The sequence below is a fragment of the Buteo buteo genome, chromosome 3 (genome assembly GCF_964188355.1).
Source record: "Buteo buteo chromosome 3, bButBut1.hap1.1, whole genome shotgun sequence".
In the NCBI taxonomy this organism is placed as follows: domain Eukaryota; kingdom Metazoa; phylum Chordata; class Aves; order Accipitriformes; family Accipitridae; genus Buteo; species Buteo buteo.
The window spans coordinates 15,106,268-15,131,274 of NC_134173.1; the positions used below are offsets into that span (position 1 = coordinate 15,106,268).

The 25,007-nt window shown below is 37.0% G+C and overlaps 1 protein-coding gene across 1 annotated transcript in view; it reads right to left on the reverse strand.

Moving 5' to 3' along the window:
- Window positions 1–25,007, reverse strand: part of DOK6 (docking protein 6) — a 258,270-nt gene that overhangs the window by 40,506 nt on the left and 192,757 nt on the right. The window contains exons 6-7 of the mRNA XM_075024292.1: window positions 23,536–23,674; window positions 1,770–1,887 (exon numbers count right to left, since the gene is read on the reverse strand). Coding sequence (XP_074880393.1) covers window positions 1,770–1,887; window positions 23,536–23,674 — 257 coding nt within the window. The remainder of the gene's footprint in view (window positions 1–1,769; window positions 1,888–23,535; window positions 23,675–25,007) is intronic.

Sequence of the window (25,007 nt, forward strand, 5' to 3'; positions counted from 1 at the left end):
GAAATACATTGCATTTAATTAGTCCTTGCAGCAGAAGGTTCAAAGAGATCTTCATTACAGATAATGAATAATATTCTTGCATGGAAAAGTTTTGCAACCAGAGAGAGACAAAATTGTCTTCTGGATGTATTTCTCAGCCCACTGGTAAAACTGTACTAGTCTCTCCTGAAATCAGCTACGCTTTCTCAAGTTTCAGTCATCATAGTACATGTAAGAGAAATGAAAATCTTAAGTTCTGAAATATTTATTAATCCCTGTTTCAGTGGAAGTGTGAATAAAATCTGCATACTTCCAAAAAGTAAAATTCTTGCATTTTTAATGATACACTTCCAATATATTGCGCCCTGCAAAGCTAGTTGGTATAGATATTAAACTATTACTTGATATATCAAGCTTTGCTTTCCTTTATTGCAAAGGCCATTTGTAAGAAACAAAAGATTGCAGAGAATGAACAATGTTCCATACATTTATCTCACTTTACATATATCATAACACATTCACTATCTTTTCACCAAAGGAAAGACCCATCAAGAATGTAAGAAGAGGAACTCTAACATCTCTACAAATAAACTTTTTCTTTTCATTCTTATTTGGTTTATGAAAAAATATAAGTGATATGATATTTCTGAAGTGATCTACAAACACAACTTTTTTCACAAACAACTTCTGGAAGGTTATTTTCTTTTTCCCATTACTGTTATTTAACTGTAACACTATAACCATGATTAGAAATTCACTTTGTGAATTTTTTGTTGTATGGGGGATGATGGGAAACAAATGCTGTACCCACTAATGAATCACCCACTGAATTCACAACTCGCCTGCTGAATTTAAGTTATGTGATAATTTACAAAACAAAACATTTCATGTCTTTCATCTATATACTGCATTTCACGTATTTTCATGAAAACATGTACTATGTTTTCTTGCATTGGGTACTCTTGTTTGTGAGCAGTTTCTAACCTCCTATCTAAATGTAAATTGCTTATGCAAACAGGTTATTAAGAGAGAATTGAAATGAAATCCTTAAGCCCTTTCCAAGTAATACAAAGGAATACGTTTATGGTAAGTTGCTATTTTTTTAAAAGTGAAAATAACACTATTAACTAAGGTCTACATTTTAAATGTAACAATATTTTCAGTTTCCTAAAAGATACAAATCAATTTCAGCTTAAGAGCAGTGAATCATCATCATTGTCCTCAAGTTATGTTAATTATAGCATTTTAAGTCTTAAGCAAATGGCTTAGAATCTAAACATATGAAAGAGAACTGCAGACAAAAAAAGATGGTATGTGTATCAAGAAGGTCTGTAAGTTAGTCAAATCAACAGTTCATATATATGTTTCACCAAGCAAATTCACCAAGAACAGCTCTTATTCCTAGAATTATTTTGTTTTAATCTTGCAACTCGTATAGCCATTTTATGTAGATTTAATTGGGCACCCTAAGGTTGCCCAAAGACATACACAATCTTATTGGAAGAAAATACTAAAACAACCTGACATTCATTAGCTACTGAGAAGCTACTTTAAGCCAAATTGTCTACCCAGCTTTATGTGGTGATTCTGGGAATAATTTTCACCATTAGTTTACAAAATGACTAAAAGAAACCTGTTTTATGTAAATTTGGGAATCCTGCTGAGGTTCTTGACAATTGATAAAATGGAATGGAGAGAAAACAACCAGCGCAAATAAAAAGCAATTTGCATGAATTCCGGTCAAATGGAAAGAAGCTAATGGACATGCCATTTACTTATAAGGAACTTGCCTTGTAAACTGTAGATTTCTCCAACGCTGTTCTGCCGGGTGATATGATGCCAATATGCACTACGAGGAAGTGAGATCGACTTGGATAATGTCATTGGTTCAGACAGACTGGTCTGGAGCTAAAAACCAAAGTAAACATAAATGGAAGATCACACATAACCATACTTGATAGATAATCTCAAAACTGTATATCGAACCAATGTTGTTCTGAAAATACTATTTCCTGAATTACCACAGGTTTTATACTATCATTTAAACTGTGTTATAAGCATCAGAACTGTAAATGCTCAGGAAAAAGCTGCAAAAGTGTATTTGGATATATAGGTTCATTAGCACAAGTTAATACTAGGACATAGGAATATGTCCCTACTTTTCTACAGCTGTTCTTGCTGCTGCCAGGATTTTGTTATTTTCTTCTTACAATTTACGATAATGATTGAGTAGCATATGCCTTAAATCTTAACCCCTCTACAATCACATTTCTTTTTGGTCATTTAACCTGCATATTAGATTGAATACCCAGAAAGATGCTAAGAGACAATCTGAGACAACCAGCAGAGAATTAGCAATGAAGAAATTAATACCCTAATCCTCCACTCAAGTGGAGGCATCTCATCACCAAGAGCAGACTACAGCCTCAAGAGCAAATTTTCCCAGTCTGGGGGCTTCATGTAACCGAAACTGTGAATTGCGCAGTAAGTGTCTATGTGTACAAGAGCCTCAGCACATAAACCTGACAGGAGGAATATAAACTTTATTAAAGAGAGCTCTGTCTCCAATGCACTATAGATGTGAGTGCAAGACAAGACTAGGCTACAGAAAAAAAAATGATGGAGGATTGTGCATACTGACAACCTCTTTGGACATATATCTATAACTTAAGCTTTTTCTGTCTAGAAGAAAAGAGAATACATCTGCAAAATTTTTGTAGCTCTGGCTTTACAGAATGTAAAATGTGATCAGTAATTTGTGGGATCTAACAAATCACAGTGACGCCGTGGGGCATGTGATTTCTTCAGGGGATGTCTGGAAGGATCAACACTGAAGGATCAATTATGTCTGAAGATTTAGAGTGGAAAACCTCTTCAAGGGTGTGCCTAGAAACCCGCATTTGCACACAGTCCAGCTACAGAGCAGAAGGTATTCAAGGTCTGGATCATTTACTGCAGGCTAGTGATTAACTACTAGGGATTCCTCATTCAGAATCATCATGGCAAATTAAAAAAGACATTTTTATCTGTGCAAACTCATGTTATTCTGTAATAAAAAGAAACACCCTTTAGAGACAGTATCCACAATTTATAATCTATATTTAAATAATCTACAATTTATTCATTTTTGAGTATTAACACAGACTGGGATGCGGCAGATATTTTGCTGCAGATCAGTCTACTGTAATTACTTCCGTTGTTGTTTTCTTGAGAATTGTCATCAAAATTACTCCCTGTCTACAGCTAATGTCTTTTCTGCTCATTTATAGCCAAATATTATATTTCATTTTTCTGTGGTGCACATCATCACTGGAAGCTATTCAATATGAAGTAAAGAGCTTGCAGAAACATTTCTTCCATTAAAAAAAGTTCAAAATCCTTATCATAGGAATTCTATTTTTAGGGAGACTTGAGAATTTAAAGTTTATTGATACCGATAATTTCCTTTATTGTGGAGATCAGGGCAATAACAAACCTTCTAAGTTATTTTTCCATGTTAGTATAGCAGGGGTAATAAGGGCAACTTCATTGAGTAAGAAAAATAAATAAAATCACGTAACTTCAATATACAGGTGATTTATTCATAATTTATTCACCCAATAGGTAAATTATAGTCTTGAGGCAATAGGCAAAACTTTTTATTAGTATGCATTCTGAAAAACATAATTCCAGTAAAGGGAACAACTTTGACTATGGTTCACTATCTCAAAGCTAAATCTATGGACTAAACTGAAGTGGTAAAAGTTGTATCATTATTCCTGATCTGTGGTGATTAGTTCCTGCCTGATCTGACCAACATTAATGCAGAAGAACTTTATATGCACACATTAAAGCTTTGAAAGAATCAAAAAGAACCCATTCTCATTATAAATTAAGGTAAGAACTGCTCTAGTGCAGAAGATCGCATTGCGAGCATTCACTGTACTTTATTTCCTCAGATTCTCTAATTAAAGAACAACTTCTGATATCTCCTTTTGGGCAAGAAGTATCACCATATGCTAAACTGCAATAGGACCAGATGAACTACATTTCTTTGGGGACTCCATATGGAGAAAATGCAATTTCTATTTTATTAAAATATCATCCTTGGAAAAAAACCACTTTAAAATACTTTGTCCATTTTGTTTTTAATTTGAGACTTAAAATATAAACATAAACATACAGATTTGAAGACCTTATCACCTTGTGATGATAATATAATAGCACATTATTTTGTCCATGAAATTATTCTTACTAATTGTTAGATCACCATTAGCTACAATTTTGCTTTTTATCTTTTTTATCAATATAAAAACCACATTATTGGTCAAATGTAATTGACAATGACAGAATGCTTACTCCTACAAACTGCTGTTTGTAAAAATCTTTCTGCATTCAAGGAAAATTTGATAATCTGCTGACAGAAACCTACTTTCTCTAGACACCATCTTATATGCTAACCTGTGGGTGTTTCAGACAAAAATCCTGAAACCAAGGTGAAGAAAACAGGCATATAAACATCCATATAATCAATTGTTCATATACTACTAAATAGCTTTTTGCTATATAAATTATTACAGGTTAAGCTAGAATTTCATGTACAGAGATCTACTGTTTCATAATCCCATTTTCCCCAACTGTAAATGAACTTCTGGTAGTTAACAGTGTTAAAAAAGAAGAACAAAACAAACAATTTGTAAATCATGGAAGATGAACCAGAACTGATTACTTGTTAAATAATTAGTCACTCAGGTCTGAGACTTCTGGTGTTCCAGACCAGTGGAAGAGATAACTCCAGGTAAGTTCAGAGACTTTATCCTAGATACTCTTCCCTTTTGTCTTCTTACTATGCCTCAGAAAAAACCCTTGACTTCTCCTCTACCCTTTTCTGAATCAGCTAAGTCAAACAGAGAACATTTCACTATGGAAAAACAAGTAAATAATCTTCTATTTTTATCCTTTTCTCAAAACATGCAGACCATTGGTTTCCTACACAGGTTTATTTCTGTCCTTAATTTAACACAAACATAACAATTAAAAAAATATCTTTAAAAGTTATTTCACTTGTCTTCTTAAGCCTATTTACCACTTACAAAATTAAATCGACAACTCTGAGTATGGATCCCTTCATATGTAAGAGGCCAATGTTCAGCTGTTGCTTCCAATCTTGGCACATTTTCCTCAGCAGCTGGCAAAACAGCTCGATGTGTTAGCATCAACGGTACAGAAAGGGCCCACAATGGCAGAGGTAGCACAGGCACATAGAAGAAATAAATTCTTTGATCTGGGAATGAATTTGAGGTGATTCTGCCCCTCTACTCCAATGTTATGAGACCCCACCTGCGGTACTGCATCCAGCTCTGGGGTCCTCAGCACAGCAAAGACATGGACCTGTTGGAGCAGGTCCAGAGGACGGACACAAAGACCATCAGAAGGATGGAACACCTCTCCTATGAGGAAAGGCTGAGAGAGTTGGGGTGGTTCAGTCTGGAGAAGAGAAGGCTCCAGGGAGACCTGATTGCTGCCTTTCAGTACTTAAAGGGGGCTTCTAAGAAAGATGGGGAAAGACTTTTTAGCAGGGCCTGTTGCAATAGGACAAGGGGTAATGGTTTTAAACTAAAAGAAGGTAGATTCAGGCTAGATATAAGGAAGAAATTTTTTACGATGAGGGTGGTGAAACACTGGCACAGGTTGCCCAGAGAGGTGGTAGCTGCTCCATCCCTGGAAACATTCCAGACCAGGTTGGACGGGGCTCTGAGCAACCTGAGCTAGTTGAAGATGTCCCTGCTCATTGCAGGGGGGGTTGGACTAGATGACCTTTAAAGGTCCCTCCCAACCCAAACCATTCCATGATTTCACTGTGGTTGTTTTTGCAGTCTTGCATCTATGAACTAACCTTAATCTTTGATATCTAGGTATAGAAATATAGAGGAAAGTAAAAGCAGTATACTAAATTAAAAATGTATAACAAATTAACGTAACATTAAATAAAACATGCATCTAGAATGATTTTGCTACAAATATTTCTCAAATCTGATGAGAATTGAGGAAATGGAAAACATAATCCAGACTTTTTTGCCCAATTTAAGAGGGAGAAAATGATGATGTAATTAGAACTTGGGTGAAAAGAAAAGTAGAAATGCATACATCAAAACCACATCAACTCAGGGATATTTTGGTGGGAATATAAAAAAAAAAATCCATCACTGAAGCTTGCTTTTTTGTTATCTGACATGAAATATCTAGTAGTTAGGTTTCCTACAGTTTCTTCCAGAATCTTTCTTTGGTAAGATACCTTTTAGACAGCGAACATTAGGTTTCTTTCCTGTATCCAAATCCAATATCCAAATCCAAAATATCCAAAATATTAAGTCACATGAAACCTTTGCATTACCAGCAACAACTTTATTTTTCTTAAAGGACTATTTGATTAAAATAGAAATAATAATAAAAAATTATTACTGTGTCACTGTAAGTTGTTCCCCATATTTTTCATTATTGCTCTTTCATGAGACGAGGCTTGCGGGCTAAATTTTCTTTTAATTCCCATAGGCCACGTCCATTGACTTAAATAGATTTGTTACTCTGATATCAATAATGAATACAATTCCAAGAATGGAGCCTGTTAAATGTATTAGGGTTCTGAGCTTTGATGTGCTTAGCATATTATTCTCATTTTCTTTTTACATTAAAAAAGTCAAAACACTGAAGGTGACAGAAAATACATTTGGCTTGGGGAGAAGAACTGAACAATATACAGTTCATTCCAATTTTTTGGCTGCAATCAAGGCAGTTGTGTTTTTTACAGATATGATCTAGAAATAGGTTACTTTATTACAGATAAAAAAACCCCATCTCATTTCACATTCTCATTAGAGCCTTTAAACAAATAGCAAGAGAACTAGGTCACGGAAGACTAACAAGATTTGTAGTCTAGAAATACAAATTAAATTTCACTATTTAGATTTTTTTCTCTATAACTCTAAAGTAGGTTGCTTTGTGTGTTCCGCCTTGAAGAGGAAGAGGGGTCAAGAAATATATTTCACTTCTTAAGTGTCCATTAGCTGACAGTGCAATAGCACAGACTCATTTCACTGGTATCCACAGTGAAAAATTACTAGAGGTTAAGAATCACACTATCTAGAAGGGAGCATCAGCTGAGTTAGAGAACAAGGAGGGAAGAAGGTTTTTTTTTTAAAATGAGTTTTCAGTAATGACCAAGAAAAAGGTGTCATGTTTGCCTTTTTTTGCAAAAGCAGATACTGTTGTCCCATGTTCAACTTGTTGAACAACAGATCTGTTCTACAAAAAGCAGTTCCCATCCAGTACTGCGAAACAGATTATTTCTTCTTAAGCACAGTGTTTTACCCATGTTTCTGTTGAATTTTATTCTGCTGTTCCAAGCAATTTTTCCAACTTGTCTTTTTGAATTCTGTCTCTTCATTGACCCACTTCCACATTGTCTTATAAATGTAATATCTGGAAGTCTAATTATTGGATTGTGCCTTGATCCAGAATTTCTATGAAAGTACTTAATAAAACTGGATGCAAGATATATTCCTATGGAAGTCCAATGAGAATATTCTTCCCTTTGGTGACGTGTTACTAATAACTACTTTCTGGTTATAATTTCCCCATAACCCTTTGCTCGTGATCACTTAGCTTGCTTAGAAAATAGTCTTGTGTTATTTGGACTATGTTCCTTATTTAAAGGTGCCTACTATTAATATAAACACTTACAGGTATCAGCATACTATTTATTTGCTATGCACTGCTTTATGTTTATTTTTACATTTTTATCCAGCTTGTTGTTCCGGACAGAATACATAATATTGGCAAAACCCCCACCAATATATGAACTCATAAGTCTTCTGAAAAGATGTATAGAAAAGCTACCTGTGAAAGTAACTTCAGCCTTTATAATATATTCTTAGCATTTAGGTTTTCAGTAGCTATTCTAACCTTGTTATGACCTTTTAGAGAGTTTCTTAATCAATTATGGAGGAAAAAATCTCAAAATAATAACACTGCTTTGCAGTGCCAAGGTGGATGATGATTATTCTTTGGCGGTGGAAAAACATTATGTATGAATAACAAAGCAATGGTGAAAGAAAAGCATTCTGAAGGGAGATTCAATGGGACTGATATTTTTTTCTAATCTCCTTGGCCACACTATAAAGAGAGAATTGGGACATTTTGCGCCTTTTCTGCCAGAAGTGTGTTGTTTTTTCTTCTTTTTTTTTTCTTTCCTCTAAAAGAAGCTCATAATAGATCACTTTGTGGTCTGACAAAATGGATTAATGTTGGAGAAAAGTAGCTGGATTTTACAGCACATTGGGATTATATTTATTGAATGTCAGTAAGGTCTGTGTCTTCACCCACATTCTGTCACAAAATTGTGTTTTTGTTTCTTTCATGAAAGAAGGTTCCCGTCTATGGAAACTACTAATTACTGTGAGGGCAGAAGATCAGGTTCTTAGATCTTTACAAGGTTTGAGCCATTGTACTATACATAGGCAATATATGAAATACTTTATTCATTTTTTCATTGCATAAAAGTATTCACTAATAACATGTGAGATGATGCTGACATGAACAGAGCTGAGACTACTTCAAACCTGACTATACAGTAGGTCTTAGTGGAAGCAAACACAACTAAATGGTAGGAGTCTCTAACACATCGGAGGAATTGCTAGCAGGTTGAGATAGTTTCTTCAATAAATACGTTTATATATGACAGAGAATCCAGTATTGCGCAGACATTATTTGCAGGTATCGATTGTCCTTTCTGTTACCATAAAACAGGAGCTTTTATGAAAGAGAGGTGCTGGATGACATGAAAGAAAAGATTTTGCAGGTAGACATTTGCTGACCTGAAAATACACAGCATTTGGGAGTAAGACTGTGTGGAACTGTAAAATAATTTCTCTAAGCAGCATCACCCAGGGCAAAGTCTTCAAGTTTTAAAAGTAAAAAACCTAGGATTTTTGAAGATGCTCAGTACTCATAGACTTGTTTAAAGGTATGGCTATTTCCAGATGGGAAATGGGGATGATCAGAGCAAAAAACCACCTAAAACTGAAAAGCAAAATCCAAAATAATACCACATCCCTACATAGTTTATTCAAGTAAAAAATGGAAATGAATCACAGTCCTAGAAAGGTTCATCATGATGACTCATGAATGTTTAAAGTGAAGGTGGGTGGCATAGAATGCACTGATACAGATCAGCTTAAACTCTAGGTTATTAGCTTAACCTTCAAAGATACGTTCTAAGGATTATTCATCTCAAGCAGTTCATCAGTAAAATGTTCATTTACAGCTTCGTGTCATTTAAAAAACAAGCAGTGAATTATGTCCATCATTATGAGTGTTTGTAAGTAGGTAATACAAAATACAAGGTAATGATAGGAGGGCTAGGAGGACTTTTGGTCTTCACTGAATTAAGGAGTTAACATTAGCCAGCAGAGCACAGGAGATGTTATTTGGTTTGCCAAAACAACATTGTGACTGGGAGAGGTGCCTGAGAACAGGAGGAAAGCCAATGACACCGCTATCTTCCAGAAGGCCAAGAAGGAGGACCTATGGAACTTCAGACTGGTCAGCCTCACCTTGGTCGCTAGGAAGATGATGGAGCAACTAATCCTGGAAATCATTTCCAGGCACATGAAGGATAAGAAAATCATCAGGATTAGTCAGCATGGATTCATCAAAAGGAAGACTTTTGGATTGGATTGATCAATCCAATACTCTTCTGTGATGAAATGGCTGGCTTGGTAGATGTGGAGAGAGCAGTGGATATTGGCTACTTTGACTTCAGGAAGGCTTTTGACACTGTTTCCCATAAGATCCTCATGGAGAAGCTGATGAAGTGTGGGCTGGATGAGAAGCCGAATTCAGTGAGGTGGACTGAAAACTGGCTGAATGGATGGGCCGAGAGGGTGGTCATCAGTGGCATGAAGTCTAGTTGGAGGTCAGTAACTAGCAGGGAACCCAAGAGTTCAATAGTGGGTCCAGTCCTGTTCAATATCTTCATTAATGATTAGAATGATGGGGCAGAGTGCACCCTCAGCAGATATCTTACAGAACTGGGAGGGGTGGCTGATTCACCAGAGGGTCATGCTGCCATCCAGAGGGACCTCGACAGGCTGGAGAAATGGGCTGACAGCAGCCTCATGAAGTTCAACAAGGGGAAGTGCAAAGACCTGCACCTGGGTAGCCACAACCCCAGGCACCAGTACATACTGGGGGCCACCAAGCTGGAAAGCAGCTTTTCAGAAAAGGACCTGGGGATCCTGGTGGACACCAAGTTGAACATAGGCCAGCAATGTGCCCTTGTGGCAAAGAAGGCCACCAATATCCTGGGCTGCATTTAGGAGAAGCACTGCAAACAGGTTGAGGGAAGTGATCCTTCCCCTCTACTCAATATTGGTGCAACCACAACCGGAGTGCTGGGTCCAGTTCTGGGCTGCCCAGTGCAAGAGACAGGGACATGCTGGAAAGAGTCCAGCAAAGCACCACTAAGATGACAAAGGGACTGGAGCATCACTCCTGTGAGGAAAGGCTGAGAGAGCTGAGACTGTTTAGCCTGGAGAAGAGAAGGCTCAGGGGGATCTTATTAATGTTTGTAAATACCTGAAGGGAGGTGCAAAGAGGACAGAGCCAGGCTCTTTCCAGTGGTGCCCAGTGACAGGACCAGAGGCAGCGGGGACACACAGAAACACAGGAGGTTCCCTCTGAACATCAGGAAACGCTTTTTTACTGTGACGGTGACTGAGCCTCTTAAAGAGGTATTTGGGACACCTGAAGTCCTCAATATTGAAGGACAGCCTTTCTGACTTCACAGAAGTTGCTTTGGCCAGTTTTAGAGATGGCATGAAAAACTATCCCTCAGTGGAGAAGAGATTTCAAAAACTCTCTAGCATGTGGCAAGAAAGGTGAAATAAGGATGAACTCAGAATGTCCCCAGTTGGCAGAACCTTACCTGAGTAAGTCTGGGGCTGAAAAATTGGATTTCTAAGGTTTACATAGGTATTTTGGCAAAAAAAGGCTACAATATGTATTAAGAGTGTTCACTGCAGTTATCCGAATTTCATTCTTTCTGATAAAGCAAATGCCTTGGACCTCACAAGCTTTCTTATGAAGTTTTTCTTCTATTGTCTAAAACAGATCAGTAGTTTCCAATTACACATATTTGTGGAAATCACATTTCTTTTAGCTACTTCACTTCAGTATATAGAAATTACTGGTACCAATGAACTTTAATAAAATGACAGGAAGACAATTTTCCGAATACTTGCTGAAACAATAATCATCAATAACCTTTTCATGAATATTCCTTATTAAGCTTATCAGTGCGTGACTCCAGTATTCAGTTAACACACATAGTCTTGCTGACCTCTACCTTCTGACATTTTCAGAAGTTAGTTTTATATGTCATACAAAGGGATTTCAGTTCAAAAGAAAAAAACAGTAAACCCAGAATATATAAAAATTACTATCATGTAGCAAAGCCTTCTTAGATGACTTTTCAATACCTTCCAAAAGAACACATTTCCTTCCTTTTAACTAGTTATTTTTAAACATTACAAATGCATCTTGAATCATACATACTGGGGATAGTTATACATGTGCAATGTACATGAACGTAAATTATTAAGTTTTAGCTTTGAATTATACTATATTTTTGTAGGTGGGGGCTAAAAACCCATGCCTGGGCATATGAACACACAAACATATTAGTTTAATTTAAAGTAATTTATTCATTTAATATTTAGTAGCTCCATTGCCTTTAGTGGGCTTTTACAGATTTAAAATCAACTGAGAAGCTGGTATATAAAAATAAAGGGTTATTCTTTTCCACTGTGTGTGCCCACACACATGGGGATCACATCATGATCATTTATATAGATAGATACAGCCAGAGAGTTCTTGACATTGCTCAGTTTTAAAACTGCAATAAGCAGTCATTCAAAAGTGATGCACACACTTCTAAATAAATACACATAATGTATCTTTGGAAATATTTTTGGGGGTCCAGAAATGATTTAAAATGAGAGACAAGATTCTCCAAATCACAGTCCAAATAAATTTCTGCATATAAAAGAAGCTAGTGAAATTTTTGCTTCCTTACTGATGCTTGTTTACTAATGTAGCAAAAATAGCTGCAAATCAGGAACCCAATTTGGAAAGGGGGAAACAGAGAAGTGTTTGTAAATTGCTGTGTCTTTCAACATACTTGCATCAGCTTAATAAATCCTACAACTGGCAACCTTTCTCCATTTAATTTGATTTTCTGACAATAACTCAGGTGGTTTTTTAACCCTGGCAAAAGTTGCTTGGTGTAGTAGAGGCTGTAGTTGCATGACCACATGCCCTATAAGTCAAGCCCTTTGAAATCCATGGTTGCCATTTAACAGAACAATCCTTTGCCTCTGTGCTGGTAATTTCCAGCTTCATGAAACAAAGGAAATAGAATTATACCTGTTGCCATGGAAATCTGCAACTCCATCACTTTTTTCCTTCATGTAATACAAAATGTATGCAAAGGTGATCACTGAACAATATGTGGGAAACATTATAGAAATGCCATCATTTTACAAATGATTTTATAAAATCTCACAGCTAGTAGCCGTTGCAACTTTTACCGCTATGTCCTACATGGAAACGATTAAGAATAATGAAGAGACCACAAGTTCTTTCATTTTATAAACAAGAACCTATGCTGATTTGTCAATGGATTTTGAATCGCAGACACTGTAGAGATATGCATTCAACAGCCAGCCATATGAATCCATATGAATCTTGCCTGGCAGCTACCTTTACGGAAATTGATTCCGACAGACTGAATATGTGATGAGAATAGCAGCTTTTACCCTGAGACAGTCATAAGTAACAGAGCGATGTATGCTTCTACCATAGCATGGAAAATCTTCACCAAGCCCTTGCTGTTGAATACTGCAGAACTGAAATATTTTTGAAAAACCTATTCCTGCAGCTTAGATGAGTCAGTACTCCAATACTTTTTAACATCTTGATCATCAACATGGGCAGTGGGACAGAATCCACCCTTACCAAATCTGGGGATGATATCAAACTAAGGGGAGCAGTCAAACACCCAGACGGGAGGGCTTCCATTCAGAGGGACCTCAGCAAAGCAGAGGCAAGGGCTGACAGAAGGCTCATGAAGTTCAGCAATGACAGATGTTAATGCTGCAACTGGGCCAGGGCAACTCCGTGCACAAGTACAGCCTGGGGACTGACTTGCTGGGCAAAAGCTCTGCCAAAAGGACCTAGTGGTCCTCATGAGAACATGAATGATCAGCGTACGGGTGCAGTGATGAAGGTTAACCACATACTGGACCACAGTAGCAAAAGCAGGGCCAGCAGGTCGGGGGAAGTCACATTTGCCCACTATTTGGCACTGGTGAAATCACATCTGGAGGTTCAGCTGTATTCACAGAGCCTTCAGGTTTGGGCCCTGGCACAAGAGAAATGTCAAACTGGAGACAGTCCGGCAGAGAAACTCTAAGAAGCAGAATATGATCAGTGATGCTGGATTAAGTGTCTCACGTTTATTCAGCATGAGAAAGAGACGGCTAAGAGAAATCTAACTCCAGTTTCTCTCTCTTTCTCTCTTCTTAAAAGTATGTTGTAGGGAAGACTGTTACCAGCAATGCACAGTGAAAGGACAAGAGGCAACAGTCACAGGCTGTGGCAAGGGAAATTTGGGGCAGACGTAAGCAAAAATTCATCACAATGAGAGCAGCCAAGTCCTGAAATTGCTACCCATAATCTACATCCTTGGCGGTATTCAAAACTTGTCTGGATAAGACCTTGGGTAACTTGGTCTAGGTTTGATGCTGTCCCTGCTCTGAACAGAAGATTAGGGGAGCTGACCACCAGCAGTCCCTGCCAATGCTAGTTTTTCTGATCCTGTATTCTGTGGGTTTGAACATCTGAGAGCTAATGAGATGTGCTGTGCCAGTGTGCTAACCTGACATTATTTTGCTTATTGTAGTAGCTGCGTATCTTTATATAATATAGCAACTGCAGTAAGTGAAATGATGTCAAATCAACAGTTCAGGGACTGTATTGTCTGTACTACTGTCTTACATTTCTGATTCCTGCACAGTGCAGAGCAGCTGATAAATAACAACTGTTAGCATGGCTGGAATCATATGTGGGGTATCAGTAATGTAAGAACAACGATGCAAGGCTGAGCAAAAAAGGAACATAAACAACCCCTATCTGGACAGGCTTTGATTAACACATATCAAAAGACAGCTTGTACTTGGAAAAGTGCCCATATTTCAGATACCTTTTTTTTAGATACTAAATATCTGTTGTCTTCAGTCTAAACATAATCAGATTATTATAAACAATTTTCATGGTAAAAAATCTGTCATCTTTATAACAAGGAATGGAAGAAGAGAAAAAAAGCAAAATGAAGACAAAGGGTGAACTTCAGCTAATTTTTGTCCTACCAACAGGTACCTGATGAGCCAAAGCACAAAAAGCACAGGAGGGATTTACAGAGTAACTTTAGGACTATGATGAGAATTTTTGATCCCCTCTCAGATTATTACTTTTTATGTCTCCTATTCTCTGAGTAGCACTGTGCCCCTCTGTAAATCATTGATAAAGAAGTTTCTTATTAATCAGAGACAAAGCCTTAACTATTCCCTTGGGTGATATAAATAACTCCTGAACATTGCTGCTGAAACAGAGGAAGGTTTGGTTGACAGGAGACACAGAATGATACTGTAGTTCAAAAGACTGATGAAAAACAAGTAAAAAATAACTTTTTCAGAATTTAATTCTTCTGTGAGTAAGTAGTAGACTTTGATTCAGGATTTGTTTTGTTGTTGTTTTGTTGCTGTGATATTCCCAGCATACAGCTGATTACTCTATGACCTTGTGCAATTCATACACAGCTGAATTTGGCCTTAATCTTTCTGTGCCTCATTTTACTCATTAGTATAATTATTGTAATAATACCTGTCTCCTGAGAGCATCGGGTGGCTTCATCAGCTACTATTTTTGCTAATTATAATAGGAGCTCTATAGGCTACTTTAGTTTATTTTACAAGAAACAGTTTTCCAAAAATAGCAGATATGAGATTAATAATAAATTAAGCCCACTGGAGAACTGGCTTGAGAATTATTTTTCTAGTAATACTGAAGTCAACATAACCTGCTCCTCTGTTAAGAGAGTTTGATGACATAAACCTACCAGCACAGTTATACAAGCAAGTTGTTTTAAATGTACACAATGCCAAAGCAAACTTCTCTTCCATGTTAAATGCTTCTCCAAGTTTAGTTAAGGGGTGGGCTGGGAATAGCTAAATAGGGTTCAGTCAGGCATGCAACAACTACCATATAATTACAGCCGCCATTCCTAATTTATCACTCATCATCATCATCATCATCATCACCACCACTCATATCATCCATGGCTTTTAGCAAATAAGACTGCTAATCAAATCATCAATTTTGTTCAGGGAAGATTTTTTGGCTCTTCACTTTCTGCATTTTCTGGAAACAAATATGAATTTCAACTTGACAGCGTCTCTCCAACTACTTTGATAGCTCTGTAAACGTGCAACATTTTGTAAAGTACAAGAAAAGCAAAAAAAAAAAAAATTACAAATGTGCTTATGTCACCAACCTTGAAATCCACTTACATACAAATGCTGTTTTGTAAAGTTGAAATAAATGATACCTGACTTCTAAGAAATTTATATCTAGCTCCTTAAAAAGTTCCTAGAAATGTTGATAGGTGGCTACACAAATTTTTAAAGTGCCTAAGTGCTAAATTCTCAGGAGGGTTTGCACTTTCAGATACCCTACTATGCAAACATCTTTGCCCTGTTGCATTTAAACAAAGTAATGAGACCCTAGGTGCTTAAATTGAAATGTTCACAATACAGCATACTTGCGTGCAAACATAAATGAGGTGAACAGAAGAAGGAAAACAAAGTTCATAGGATTCATGTATGCAGCTTTAGGATGGATTCATAGGATGGAGCAGGCTCCTGGCAGACAAGAAACCGTACTGTCTCCGTTATGAGACACCTCTGTGAAGCTTTTGTTACAAGGTTTGGTTCAGCTCCTACTTTATACTGTGAGGAAGGCAGACTTCAATCCGAGTTTTAGGTAGCACAATAGACAGAAAGCTAGAAGAATACTGTAACATTATACAAAATATTCCAGAAATCTTTAAGAAGGAAAGAATGACAGTAATTTCTAGGTTAGGATACACATCCTATGTGGTGAGGTACTTGGGGTTTAGTCCCTAGGAGAGGGACTTTTCGCATTCAAGATCGTCCAGCCCAATGGCTAGGGATAAGAGAGATTTCAAAATTGTGTCAGGCAAGGGAGGAATTGCATTTTTCCCACCATGCTCTGAATGAGAGCCCTCATGACTACTACTACTTCAAAAATATTCAAAACTCTAGTGCAAACTCTAGTGCATAGTTTTCAAATGGCAAAATGGTGTTTAAATTACATCACCAACTACCAAAATATCCGATATGCTCTTATGCAAGGACTTGCCAGCTCTGCTCTCGCACCTACCCACAGCACTTACCTACACACTCCACAAACCTTTACGTTGTCTGCAGTGTTTCTGATGTGATGTATAGCTCCGTTCCCCCACTGCGTACGAGCAGCTGCACTAACCCTTCATTACCATAGTAAAGACTTGCCCTGTACTGCGGTTTCATTCAAATGCACAGCAAATATCCAGCAACAACGACCATCTGCAGCATCCCCTGAAGAAGCAGGGCTTTACACCTCATCCTCTCACTGCCTGCGAGGTACCCTGCTGGAGACAGTGAACTCCTGCCGCCGACGGAGGAAGAGGCTGGTAAAAAAGGTGTTGACTTGGTAAGAAAGGAGAAGGCAGTGGCTGTGGAAGTTCAGATTTCATGGGAGGATGAAGTATTTTCTTTTAGGAAGCGAATGGCACCTGCTGCATAGTATTTGAATGCTGCTGCAGTATTTGAATGTCTATTATTGGATATGAGTAATAGTCCTTGAAAAAATGCCAATGAAATAAGTCTACATTCAAGAAAATATTTTTCTTTCAGATAAGATCAAGAAAGAAAACAGCTCCAGTTGGAGGACTCATTAACTGCTGCTGAAACCAAGTCTGAATTTTCACAACCCTCCTACTTTCTTCTGAAGTGGTGAATGTTGGGAAGAGACTTGCGACTCAATGCTAGGATTTACTTCATCCAAGTACACACAGTTTTCTGAGCCTGAGAACTAATAAAGAGCCTGGCAAAATTCTTAAAAAAATTCTCACAGAAAAATCAGAGTCAGGAAAAATGTCATTATGTGCTTAATGAACAAAGAACCCTAAGAGAAATTACTGATACTTACAGGAACTGGGTTTATGAAACTCAAACCTAAAAGTACACAGATTCTGACTAAGGGGAAAAAAAAAAGAAGTCAGCATTCTTGTTTTTGTTGTTAATCTTGGCAATATTTACAGCTGGTCATGGCTTGCCAGTGGATAGGCAGATCTTGCAATGGAACATTCCCAATTTTCTATTATTTGTTTCCACCGCAAAGAAGGGTGAGGTTTACTTTCCTAGAAGTCCACTCTTGCCAAAACCACTGCAAGGCTACTTCAGCTTAAACCTGTAACTTTCAAAGACCTCTACAACTAGTAATGAAAATAAGCTTCACAACATCTCTGTGAACCAAGTAAACAATTCACCAACGATATATTGCAATAAAGCAGCCACCTTTTTACAGGGTTATAAAGTTTCTAAACAAACATTATATAGCAATACCATACAGTAGTTTCAGATGGGAAATACAGAGCAATATTGAGCCAATTATTTGCATGACTAACTGACCTGAGGCTATACTTTGGCTTATATAAAGTGCATGAGTACATGAATGATCATATGTATTCAGAACCTCAGCACTTGGAGCTTATACATAGAAACAGAAGAAAACGTACTAAGAGACCAATGTGTCATGACATGGGATCATCTATGGATGAACTCTGGAATTTTCTTCTCCATTTTCTCCTCCAGGTATTTACTGGACCCAAATGCACTTAGGCAGAATTCCAACATAAAAGAGCTTTGTCATATTAAGTAAATTGCAGTGCTGAAATGGAGCCCAAAAGACGTATATTTTAACTAAATATTTCACATAATCATTGGGTCAGCAGCCTCCACTAGTGTCTCTCTAAATTTCCCATACTTCGCAAGTTGAAAATAATAGTTATACCATTGCACAAAGACATAAATAACAGCCATAAACCAGACAAAGCCCTGAAGATGCACTGGCAAAGGTTGGATACTTCAAATTGAAACCATCATTTTAAAATGAAAATTTAGAAGGTTTGATGTGTTTGTTGATGATGTTCGATCATCTAACGTTTCAATGAGTATGTGTTTAGGTTGTGATCCAGTTAAAAATACATGAAGAAATACATAGTACAAACTTGTTTACAGAGCAAAGCTAAATTAAAGGTTCACTATGAAACTATTGCTGTTATTTTCTCCAGCCACAGTTTGGTTTTTTTCTTTTCTGATTCTAAGACAATTTACACTGATATTCTTTATTCTATTTACATTCTTATTAATACCATGCCTGACAACCCTGTCCTTTATATTTATTCTCAGACCAGTCCTGTGAAATACTGTTACCCTCCTCATTCTGTTCCAGATAAGAAAGAGAAAGATTAAATGACTCACAGGCTTATTTCTTAGCCACCTTCCTCTTCAACCTCTTCTTAAGCCCAGTTCCATTGCCTGATATTTGTCTTTGGCACATTCATTATTTCCCTCCTAATAACTTTTTTTTTTTTAAAAAATATATATACTCATTGATATTATCTTTTTTAAATGACTGAAATCTATCATGATGACTCATTCACTTATATTAAGTTGAATATTAGAGACAAGACTTGTAAATAATGAGAATGGAAGAGAAATATACAGATGCAATGTTTCATAAAGGTGTTTATCTTCTGGTAAATGTTAAAAGGATCACAATCTAAAATGACATTATTTTTACAGGTCTTCTGTCTAAAGCAAAACAAGTGTCATAGAATATTTCCTGTGATAATGTTATGGAACTTGCACCATTATCATCTGTTCATGCATTTATACTTCAGTCTTACTGATGTTTGATTAACTTCAGCTGGTTATCATTAAGTGCTCTCTTATTTAGAATTAGTTTTACACATTGTAAATTTTTATTCTTTTGAGATTACAGAATAGGTTTTTACTGGCAGCTCTTGAAAGAAGTGATTTATAAGGTTACAAAGGTACGACTATTTCCTTAGCGTGCCTCCCTCGTATTTGTAGTCATAATCTAAGATCTACAGTTCTTAACCCCTCATTTTATACACTCGAACAACAGTGGGTGCAGAAGTTACATCGGGACTGTTTTCAGTGGAGGGTGAGAGGCAAAAGACCAAAGCTGGCATTATGGATGAAAATCAGGTCTCAAATTCCAGTGCCATGCAACAGTCAGCACATTGTCATCCCGGTGTAGAGGTTAGATAGAGAAGTGCTGCTGAGAACAACTGTGTTCATACGCCGCTGTGTGAAAATTATCTTTACTGAGATCCTTTATAAAAAGATCACCAAAACCAACATCATCTACTGATTGCAAGAAGGAGGATACTCAGCATTTACAAAGGGTGAATTATTCTTTTTCCTTCTCTGCTTGGGATGGGATAACTGGGAAGATCTGATTGTTCACTGGTGCCTCTGTAAACCAATTCAGCTCAGTAACCCTGCAGAACTGTCTTCCTTTTAGCTAATTTTTTTTTGCCAAATTAGCAAGCTGAATTGACTCCCTGAGTCAGATAAGCACCCGAGCTAACAGAAGGGAAGTAGAGGGAGCTTGCAGCCCAGCCCGGGACAGGGAGGGATGGAAGAGCTGGCTGTTAGACACTCAGACATGCAACTTCCATGCTCAACATCAGACTACAGTTAGTGGGGATACATGTTATTGTGGAGGCTATCACTTTTTTTTTTAGGGGGGTAATTCCAGGACTGCCAGTCCAACCAGATTTCTAAATGTTACATTTAAAAACAAAACGGGGGGGTGGTGTGTACGTGTGTGCAAGACAAGAGGTATGTAAGAATGCAGACTATTCAGATGATAAAACCAGAGTTGATGACACTCTCATGTTGATAATGCAACAGCACTAAATAAAATCTTGTAAATAGAAAGCCAGATATTGTTCATTTCAATTAATTTGTTGCGTTGATACTGTAAAACCACTAACAAAACACTCTCAAATTGCCCCTTCCCCTCAAAGAAACACCCACAAACAAAAATTATCATCTGTATTACACTGATCCATTAAAAAAGCAAAGAATGAAAAAAGTGAACACACAGATAACAATTTTCCTGCAAAGAATTTCAATTTAATTACTTGCATTGGCCCCAATTTGCTATTGTCCCAAACAAAGTGAGCATAAAACACTATCACTTTGCCAATTCAACGTTTCAAACTCAATCGAGAAGACCACCTGAGCTAAATGACATCAATGTCCACTTTGCCATAGTATTTGAATAAAATCCAGTCTGCTTTTGTCACAGTAAAACCAATAATCAACTCGAACACACACCTATGCCAGGGACTATTGATCCTGTATTTCAGGTCCTTCCTCCAGTGTTATAATTTGAAAGGGAAATGTGCAGAAGACAAAAGTGTGCACGTGACTGCCTACTTAAACTGACTGAACTTCCCCTGCTTGTGATGACAGTGAGGCAGACTTGGTACTGTATTAGCTGCCACAGAGCAATTTTGCTTCCAGTCCATGCCCTTTTGGAGGTAATGGGAAGACTTAGTTTCCTTCTCGCGTCTCTCTCTTATTAACACAGTTACCCAGCACATTACTTGGCTTGAGTAATAGATTTCTTAGCATAAAAATGAATTTATTGCTTAGTATTCCAAAGCAGCATTTTTGTGTGCCGGGACCTCCATAAATGGAGTACTGTGGCCTGTGGCTGCCTGCAGTACCTTTATCTGAGAAGTCTCTGGCAGCAGTAACTAATTTTACCTTTTCTCTTCTGCCAGAATTTTTTTTCTGTTGGTGTGTTTTGTGTCTTTTTGCTTTTTTTATCAGTAAGTGATGTACTTTGTATATTCATTATGAGAACTAACCGTAATCTATACACTTCATCAAGGTTACTTTGGTAAAAAATGCACATTTATTTCCTTTATAAACTGTATTCACTTTTTATAATATTGGATTACAACCTCTTCTAACCTGGAAAAATGTAAATGAAACTTCAGTGTATTAAATACTTAAAATAAGTTAACATGTAGGACAGAACACACAAATATTCAAGAGTCCTTTCCAATTTATACCTTCTAATGATTGGAAGGAAGAAGTAAAGATGGAATTACCGTTACGCTTCTTCCCTTTTCCTGATTTGTATAATAATGGATATACCTTTAAGCTTCCTTCACTTTTAAAAATTTCTTTCATTTTCACCTTTACAAAAGAAGGAAGATTTAATTCTGTAATATTAAACATGAGCTGTTCATTACAGAAAGGGTCAGAAAAGAGAAAAAAACCCCCAAATATAGAGCTATAGATACAGAGGATCAAAGGTCAAGCTTTGTGAAGACCTAAAAGACATTTATGGGCTCTAGATCCCCTATTTAAAAATATACTACTCTTGCTTTTATTTCAATTTCAGATCTTATGTGAAAAATATACATAGGCATTTGGTGAAACTGGGATTTAGATATCGGAGAAGCAATTATACTTGATAAAAGGAAAATAATATATACTTAGTCTACTTAATACCTTCAGATTTTGTTTCTAATACGAATGCAACTCAAATGCTGCAGGTGACACAGATGGCCCCTTAAATGTTCAGCACCCCATCAGTCAGGAGCAGCCGAGCTTCCAAAATCAAACCAACATTAGCTTACTAGTTGAAGTATAAAATCAACAGACTTTTCAGCCTTTTTTACACAGCCCACAGCTTCTCAGCAGCCTACGGCAGCCTACAGCAGGTCTCTACCGACCTCCCTCTGCAGATCACAGCGTAGCCTCATCCAGGAGCCAAGTACATCATACACTGCTTGGCTGATAAGTCAGTTCTATTTCTCAGCCTGCTCTCAATTTGGTATTATGTACAATATGGCCACAGCCTTCATAAACGAGGTTTCAGGGAAGTCATCTGATGGCAGAATGGAAACAGCTTTGCTAAGCAGCAAAGCTGCTACTTGCTAGGTGGAAGACCTGAAAGTGGTGGTTCCACAAAAGGAAAATCCTGTATGATCCTGGTCTTAGCTCTTATTACGACAGCATGAAAATGCTCTTATTTCTCTTATTGGGGTAGACAATTTAAGAGCAAACATATTTATAATGATGCTTTTTCCTGGTTTTGGACTATTATTCAATCACTTTCTGCTCACCAGAATGTAGGTTTTTTTTCCAGCACTTCTACTACTTCAGATGCTCTTCCATTTACTCTATCGTCTTGTCTTGGACTTTACAGCAGTTGCTCCTGTGTCCCTAATCTTATTTTAATCTTGATTGTGAACTCTCCTCTTCCTGCTTTTTTCTGTCTAAAGTTCGTGCATCTCAACTATTATGCAAATGCTCCTACTTTGTCTAGTTTTATGAGAAAGCTCATCTACCTTTCATGATAAACCACCAAAAAAGTCACTTTTTATGGCTTCCCATCTCAGATCTTAGAGACGTGCAGAGTCTGAGGGGAGAATTTAACATAGCAGACTTTTGACATAGAAATCTAAGTCTTTTTCAAGTTTTTTTTTTTCAGTAAATAATCGAAGAAAGACTTATCTGAGGAGTAATTAGGAGAAGGAGTTGAACACTGGGGTCTTAAGTTGCCCTTTGCAAGAGCCCTTCTCTTAGGAGTGTGAGCAAGATATTTTGACAGTGATGGAGTGTGGGGGGAGAGGATCATGTAAGTCACGCTCGCATGACTGTGGCCACGTACATGGTGGTGAGGGAAGGAAGGATGAGGGAGTCACTGGAAATGGTGCAATTACCCTCAAGTCTCTTTCTAAGGACAAAGGTACGTGGAGAATCGTGGTCATCTGAGAAGAAAAGCATGCAGACCAGGTTCCCTGGCCTCCCCATATCTTTCTTCTCTGGTGGACGTAAAGGTAGCTTCAAACCACAGCTGAAAGTTAGCTTTCCAGAATGATCATTTAAGACCACCTCTACTTCTAAGTATACAGGGAACACTTTTTTTTCCTTTCTCTCTTAAAAAACTCCAGTAGTCGCTTAAAGATAACTTATGCAAACTGGAAATTCTGAACTTTAAATTAAAAAATAGCTCTTCTTGAACTTTTCAAGAAGGTAACCATGGATTTTGCGTTTAATGGTACCCACTGTTTGAAAAAGACACCAACAACAGATCTTTGTATAGCACATGCTGAAAATCCCCTACTATGAAAATACATAAATCCGAAAGTCTGTTTGTCTTAGCCACACAGCTAATACCATCATTGCAGCTGAACCATGGACTGGCATTACTCCATACTTCTTTTGTTCATTATCAATTTTTATAAGTTTAAAGATTTTGGTGAAAGGAACTTACCCTTGCCTTCTGCTCCATTTCCATCATTAATCTTTCATGTTGCTCTGCTATTGCCAGTGTTGCAGAATGGACTTTCTGATATATCATTTCTCCTTCTCGTGTCTGAAAGGTGAACAGCCCTTCTCCTGTGTCACACATCCTGCAGTTAGATTTAAGAAGAACGGAAGGAAAAAAGATGAGTACTGTGTAATTTTTATCTATTATAAAAAGTGCACACCTTGCAGTAGAAAATGCCGACTTTTGCAGTTAAACTCTGGACTTCCAAACATCTGCAGTTATTTTTATCATTGAAGAGAGACATATTCCAAGAGATGTGCAGAACTTCATGAACATAACCTTTAAATTCAGTTTTAATCATCATCTGGATAGTGAAAAAAGAAGTTTTATCATAGAATAAAAACTTGAGGTAATACAGTCAGCTATTTCCAGCATTGTTTCAAATATCTGCACTGGTAAGTGGGAGCTAAATATAATTCTCTTAACCAATTGATGCCAGAAGTACATAGCACATCATGACTTTGAAAAGTCGACATTTTAAGAGAACATTGACCAATTAAAAACGCTATTATGGTTAATCACTACCAAGAAGCAGTACTGAAAGACAGCATTAAGAGGGTTAAATTATAACTGTCTGTTAGTACTTGATGTGAGGCAGTGTCTAAAGCTATCTTGATAATTACAAAAGCCATTCAGTCTATTTGACAATAGGAACAGTATTTATGTAGTATAAGAAGATTAAATAATGAAAAAAGCCACCAGAAATAAAATTTATTTCTTCTTTTGAGAGAGCAACTGCTGTTACCCTTATCTGTGATATCGCTGTCGCTTTGTTCTGAGGAAAAAGAGTGGTACATGGTAAATGCAATGACAAAGAGGGCTGGGAAATACAGAAAATGGGAGCAGACAACAATGTTACATTTATTGAGTGACCTTTACTTTGAGGATATATATGGTGTTAAACAGTGGTGCAATTCAACATATTTATATTAGTAGTTCCATTATATTATCAGTGTCTCACTTCTGTGTTTTTATAGACTTCTTGCAATTTTAGAAATGGAATTAAAAAATCCTTTTTATTTGGTCTGATACTTTCTGTAAAGATTTTCACTCATCTGTGATGACAGAAAATTGTTGACTTGAGGCATTAATGCATAACATCCTTCAACAATAGAAAGATTTTGATTTGTCTTAAAATACCAGATTCCTTTAATGTTTTGGTTGTTTAAATTATTTTTAAGGCCATCTAATTTTTTTAATATCCCAGCACCTTCAGCAGGCCCCAGAAAGCCTGAGGTATATAGAATTACAAAGCATTTTAGAAAATTGTGTCCCGAATAGTCTAACATTCTAACAGCTTTTTAAATACCAATATCTTTAGTTTGCATCTCATTCTGTATGATTATTCACACCTTAAAATTTTACAAAATATTTCCCCATCAAATGAACATATAGATCTATATTGTTTTAATTAA